Source organism: Limulus polyphemus, unplaced genomic scaffold, assembly GCF_000517525.1.
Source record: "Limulus polyphemus unplaced genomic scaffold, Limulus_polyphemus-2.1.2 Scaffold6222, whole genome shotgun sequence".
In the NCBI taxonomy this organism is placed as follows: domain Eukaryota; kingdom Metazoa; phylum Arthropoda; class Merostomata; order Xiphosura; family Limulidae; genus Limulus; species Limulus polyphemus.
Window position 1 is genome coordinate 1 of NW_013671832.1, and position 7016 is coordinate 7016.

The 7016-nt window shown below is 31.3% G+C and overlaps 1 protein-coding gene across 1 annotated transcript in view; it reads left to right on the plus strand.

The window, feature by feature from the left end:
• The first annotated feature begins 3763 nt into the window (after positions 1-3763).
• The window catches only part of LOC106473496 (proteasomal ubiquitin receptor ADRM1-A-like), a 17744-nt gene continuing 14491 nt past the window's right edge, over positions 3764-7016 (plus strand). The window contains exons 1-2 of the mRNA XM_013934180.2: positions 3764-4156; positions 6062-6178. Of these exons, the coding sequence (XP_013789634.1) occupies positions 3953-4156; positions 6062-6178 (321 nt within the window). The 5' untranslated portion in view covers positions 3764-3952. The remainder of the gene's footprint in view (positions 4157-6061; positions 6179-7016) is intronic.

A 7016-nucleotide genomic window follows, 5' to 3' on the forward strand; every position in this document is an offset into this window, starting at 1 on the left:
TACGTTATACTACATTGTCACTATTCTTGTTACTAGGAATATAACTACGTTATACTACATCGTCACTATTCTTGTTACTAGGAATATAACTACGTTATACTACATCGTCACTATTGTTGTTATTAGGAGTACAACGACGTTATACTACATCGTCACTATTGTTGTTACTGGGAGTACAACCACGCTATACTACATTGTCACTATTGTTGTTACTAGGAGTACAACCACGCTATACTACATTGTCACTATTGTTGTTACTAGGAGTACAACCACGTTATACTACATCGTCACTATTGTTGTTACTAGCAGTACAACCACGTTATACTACATCGTCACTATTGTTGTTACTAGGAGTACAACCACGTTATACTACATTGTCACTATTGTTGTTACTAGGAGTACAACCACATTATACTACATTGTCACTATTGTTGTTACTAGGAGTACAACCACGCTATACTACATTGTCACTATTGTTGTTACTAGGAAGTTAGGATATCTGCGCTGTGCACACCATAAGTATTAAAACCTTGTTTTTAGCGTTATGAGCCATCAGACTTTTCGCTGAATCACTCAGAAAGGAGTGGAGTGGATTGATTTTTAGATTAAACACATACCGGGTAGTGTAAAATTTGTCCACTAGGTGCCATAGTGCATTAATTTACAAACACTATTACTCGTGCCATATGCCATATAGACTGCCAGTTTTATTTTCATAATAAAATAGCTTATCAGATTTGGGTACAATAAACGCATAGCTTAGAAGCCTTAGAGCATTAGAATGTATTATGTTTCCCAGTAGAATAAGTGCTTCCATCTAGTGGTATGTTATGAGATCAAGCTCTCTCTACATATTATACTTTTGATTTGTTTTAATACCTATTTAAGAAATTAAACAAAATCCAACTTGAGTGTTACTTTTCGTAAATTTTAATGGAACTCGTAGAGCTTAGAATTTTTATTTTATTTTCACTATTTAAGTACAATTTTTATGCTCTTAAGTGCAAAATAATGGTTTAAAAGTTAATCCACAACCAAGACATTTCGGTCATAATGCTGAGTAAATATTACAATAGACCTAAAGTTAATCATTTTTTTACCAGCTATTCTACAGGAATGTGGGGTAACAAATCTTTTATAATATGTTTCATATGTACTCCTAGTAACAACAATAGTGACGATGTAGTATAACGTAGTTGTACTGCTAGTAACAACAATAGTGACGATGTAGTATAACGTAGTTGAACTCCTAGTAACAACAATAGTGATGTAGTATAACGTAGTTGTACTGCTAGTAACAACAATAGTGACGATGTAGTATAACGTGGTTGTACTCCTAGTAACGTGTAGCTTTGTGCTTAAAAACAAACAAACAAAATCAACAAGATATCAAGTTTTCACTACTTTGAAAAAATATCTCTTCCTCGTGCTATGATTTAAAATTAATAGACAGAAGAGGCGAATAACAAATTTAAAACTCTCAAAATCTAACACGATTAATATTTTAAGAAAAACTCTGTAACATGAAAATAAAAAATAAACTTGGAAATAACTCGGAGAAACACCATTTTCACGTACCGGAGACGTAGATGTTTTATGCAAAACTTAACATGTTATGAATAATCACATCAACGAGATATAGTTTCACCATGAAGACAATAAACCATTTTTTAATCGTTTATCAATCTGTAATAACCCACACCTACCTAACTTCACATACTCTGCCATTAAATTTTATCTCAAAATAAGTTAAGAAAAACAAAAAGTCGAGATAACAATATGTTCCACCTAGAAGATTTAACTTTTCTTTTTATTCTTGGCAATTTTCTCTTTCCTGGTACACGAAATATGCGAAACCAATTTTTCTTAGACTTAAGTAACCACCAAACTAACTCTGCTCTTCGGCAAGTTTAGTTAAGTTAGTAACTCCTATTATTTCGAGGTTAGTTGACTTCAGAGAAACTTAGTTTTGAAGTTGAAAATGTCAAACTTTTCGTATCTCTTAAACAAGATGTTTAACTTTATGTAAAAAACAAACAAACTGCTATTAAAACAAATTCTTACCGTTTGATAAAGTATCCGGATTTAGATTCGACAAATACAAAACATTTTTTTTCTACAAAATGTCTACTTATACAAAGATTATCCGTTTTTCATTTCAACAAACAGGTTGTATTCGAAACTTTATATTATTTTTTCCATTTTAATTCAGCTCAGTTGTTGCCCTAGTATTTAGCGCTTTGGACTGTGAATATGAGGGTTCGTGATTCCAGTCCCATATGGTAGTACTTTCAGTCTCACCTTGTTTGTTGACTTAGGTACCTCACAATAAAAGTGTATTTGTTGAGGAAGGGAACAGAAAATCGCCTCAGTTATTATTTCCCATGACAGACCCAATGGATTCATAAATTACTGTGTCCATCTACACTCGTTTTCAAGGGCGGTTTTAAAACAATAATTATGTCAGCCAATTAAAATAATCTTCTTTCATGTACCATTCAAACGACACCTATCGACATAAAAGCATGTCTAAACGCGCGCAGAGGGTAAAAAAAGTACACTTAAATAAGTTTGGACAAAAAAATTCAAGGATGTTGGTTAAGATATCATCTTAGGTGAGGGCGCTACGAAGCAACACACATTTCTGTGTTTTAACATTAACAAACTATGCAATTTAAAGTTATTTAATCAATAGGAAAAGTTTGTATTTATCATGCCTGATACTTTGTTACTTTAGAAGAAGCCACATAGTAACTATTAGTATTAAGCATGGTTTAATTCCATTCGAAAGAAGGAAACACTTTTATAACACCTAATTAACTACTTCATCCTTCCAAAGTCCAAATATAAATGCCTGTACTAAAATGTTTTTGCAAAAATAATTGAGTTTTTTGTTTGTTTATTAATAATATGGAAAAGATTACTGTTACCATTTTTTTATACTATAATAATTAACAGTGGAAGTGGTACCAGTATAAAGTTTGTTTCTCGACAAGACTGGAAAATGCATCAATCTCTGCTTCGGGTCTAAAACCAGCGTTCACGATTTTCATCCAACATAAACTGAACATTCCAGGAAGAAAAAATCACTCTGTCTGGTCACTCCAAACAGAGTGTCACAATTGCGTAATTTATTATAAAGCTGGGGTAATATGACATAAATTCCAACTTCTCGTGTCACTGAATTTTTGGTGAACTTGAAAGTGGCTTATTCAGTAATATGGCAAACTGCACAAGTAGACGTTGGAGATGTTTCCTATGCAAAAAATGAAAGTGTTGCAGATTGTATAACAGTTAGCATGACAGTGTGCTTATTTTTTTATTTGAATTTATTAATAATACAAAATAGTTATTACCTTATCTTTGTGAGGTTGAGAGGGAAACTGAATCACCACACTTCGTACGTCCGTAATATACTGAAAGGTACCATGACAAATGATTAACATATAATATTTTAATTTGTTTTTATTATTATTAAGTGCTAGTAAAGAATTTGTATTAATATTTATTTTAATGGCTAATCTAATGTATGGAAATAAATATTATTCAATACCATTTTTATTACTTATAATTATTGTTATTATTTTTCCTGCAAGTAAATGTGTTTATTTATTCAGTCAAGAACTATTATGATGATACTTTTATATTTATACGTTATCTCGAAAATATGTCACAGTCTTTAGTTTGCTGCGATGACTTTTTCTTATGGGGTAACACGACCAAAGCGACACTTACGGATAAAATTTACAAAGAAGTTCAGCTTATTGTATGCGGTCTACAGCGATTTACTAGAAGTGAGCGTATTGAGTCGCTAGTTGGTATTGGAAATGTGGAAAGCTTGAAATTCATTTGTTTACGAATTAGCTAAGTAAGTTCTAAAGAATAATAAAATTAAATACGAAGCTACTGTTTGTGTTTTCAGGATTTCTCCAATCATTATTTTTATTGAAATATGGCTAGACCGTTTTTATTTGGAAACAGTGGATCCAGCCAGGGACAAAGCAAATACCTTGTGGAGTTTAGGGCTGGTAAAATGACTATGAAGGGCAATATGGTACATCCTGACAAGCGAAAAGGTCTCGTGTACGTATATCAGGCTGACGATTCCCTAATGCATTTCTGCTGGAAAGATCGGAGTTCTGGATCAGTTGAAGACGTACGCTTTATTTAATTACGTTTTTATTACAGTGTTATTATATTAATTTATTATTATAATAAAATATTTTTAAATTGATGTAAATATACTTTGATGGCAATATTTCAAAACAGGATTGTACATTTGTAGAGAATGTCTGATTCAGAATGATCTGGACAGTCATAGTGGACTAGAATATGTTGTTAATTCAAAATCAGGGTTACTCTAATTTCTTTATTAATTACTATTAATGTTGAAGAAGCTGTTTTAGAAAAACTTCTTGTTCAGTTTTTGGCCAGAACAAGATTTATTTTAAGATACTGTAAGAAGTTTAGCAAACATTTAGTGAATTCTCTATTGTTTCTGTTTTTTTCAAACTATGTTTGATACAAGGGGAATTCATAATGGTTGTGAGATTTCCATAATCCTTATTCATTATTATTATTTTTAGGAAGGTGTTGGAATGTGCTCTTAGAAGTCATTTAGAAAAGTATTTGGACAGTTGGCACTTATTTAAGGTTTTATCTGTTTCCCAATTCCATTTTTTTTTTAGAAATACTGAAAATTTTTGGATGACTATACCAATGTTGATTTTATGTATTTGAACATTCAGAGAGAGTGATTAATTGCCTCAAAAGAGGTTGATTTGTAAGATTAATACTTCTTTGCATTGGTAGAAAAAAATGGATACAAAAATTATTAGTTTTAGAATACAGTGAAAGGGATGAAGAAAAATTTTGCCAATCGGAAGCATGTAGTTAATGAATTGCAACCATTTTAAAACATTCTGTGTTACTTATTTATGTTAAATATTTGGATAACTTAGACAGTAATACTTTCAAGTTTGCTAATTATAAAAAATATGTTGAAAAAATTATTCTTTTGAAAAACTAGCAATTATGCCAATTAGTGTAATTTAAACAAATTGATTAATCAAAATTACATTTATATTGATTGTCACAAAAATAAGCAACTAACCAAAATCTTCAGAGATCAAAATACTACATTACCGAGGAATTTGATTTTTTTAGTTGGCTCTTCTGATCGGGAATGCATGGTCCATCTGTATTCCTTTAGTTATGACCAATGAAAGTGAGCATATTCCATGGATTAAATAAAAAAAAAACAATTCATGAGGAAATGTAAACTTCCTGCTAGCTTTCCCTCGAGTGAATGTAATTTTATTTCATTATTACTATCCTTGATCTTAGTTTCCAATTTTCGTTGTAATATTTTTTGTTACTTAGTGTGTTCAACTTTGATGATTCAGGGTGGGGAGGAAGCTCGTGATTTAAGGGTCTTGGGTTTGATTCCTATTTCCATCAAACTACTTGCCTAGTATGCATAGTATTTATTTTGTTGGCTTTGAAAGCTCTACAGAGATTGGTTTCATTTTTGTGTAAGTAGTATTTTCCAAGGAATATATATATATATATATATATTTCCAGTTTGTTCTGAATTGTTTCAGTTTTCTCAAAAATATTCTTTTTCAACTCCGAAGACAGATTGTGCTTGTGCTATTGACTTGTTTTTTTTTTTGTCAGTTTGTTTTGAGTGTAATAAGGTAATGTAAACTTCTGGTGTTTATTTTTTTTAGCTGTAATGAGATTGTAAGATGTAAGCATGTATTTTTATTTCTGTCTCATTTTAAAATTGCTTTTAGCTTAAGTTGAAGCAGTGACAACTAACATATATTTTTGTCACATTTGGTATAAGAGAAGCAATAACTTGTTAAATGATGAACGTAGCTCACACTTTGATTTGTTCTTTATCTTGAAATTAGACATTGAAATTATAACGCTTTAATAAATATAGTCAGTTATGTGTTATCTCTAACAATTCTGTTGTGTTTTATTCCTGGAGCTAAACTGTAGTTTGCTTAGAACCTTCAGCTCTAAAGTACTTTTTAAATCTTATTTCTTGTAGGATCTCATAATTTTCCCAGATGATGTGGAACTCAAGAAAGTTCAGCAGTGTACCACGGGCAGAGTTTATGTTCTAAAGTTTAAATTGTCTAGCCGGAAATATTTCTATTGGATGCAGGTATATCATTCTGTTTTTTAAGTTTCTGAAAGGTATTACTGTATGTACCACGGGCAGAGTTTATGTTCTAAAGTTTAAATTGTCTAGCCGGAAATATTTCTATTGGATGCAGGTATCATTCTGTTTTTTAAGTTTCTGAAAGGTATTACTGTAATAACTACATAAAAGATAAATATATATAAACATTATTAAAAAGATGTGTGCTGTTCCAATATTAGAAATTAATTTTCTTTCTTGTTCTGAACAGAGGTTAAATATTTTGATAAATAGATTAGGAAAAAAATGACCTTTTTCCACTGGATAGTTATAAAATAATTTTATTATGAGCAAAGTTTTGCCTTTGTGACTTCATTGGTTAAAATAAAAAAGTTATTTTATAATTATCTGGTGTAAAAAAAGTCATTTTTTCCTAACTTTTTTATCAAGATGTGTATTTTTTCTGTAAATGTTTAAAGGTTGAATACACTATTCAAGTATGTTATTTCAATAAACATGTAAAATATGACTTGTATTAATAAAAAAAGAGCAGTATGGCTCAGTGGCCTCACACTTTGGGATCGCAGTCGGATGGTTGCGAGTTCGAGGCTGACCCTCATCATGCTGTTGTGTCCTTGAGTAAGATACTTTACTCCACTTGTTCCAGTGTACCCAGCTGTATGATGGGTACCAACTGTTACCTGGGGATTAACTTACAATGATCTGGCAAACTGTCAAGGGGGAATGAGTGACCATTCTCATCCGCGCGTGCCATTTGAAACCAGAGCTCGAAAACACCAGTCCTGTGTGCCTCAGAAAAAAATTAATATAAGTGTGGTTGTTTTGTTGAGCTGTAAAATAT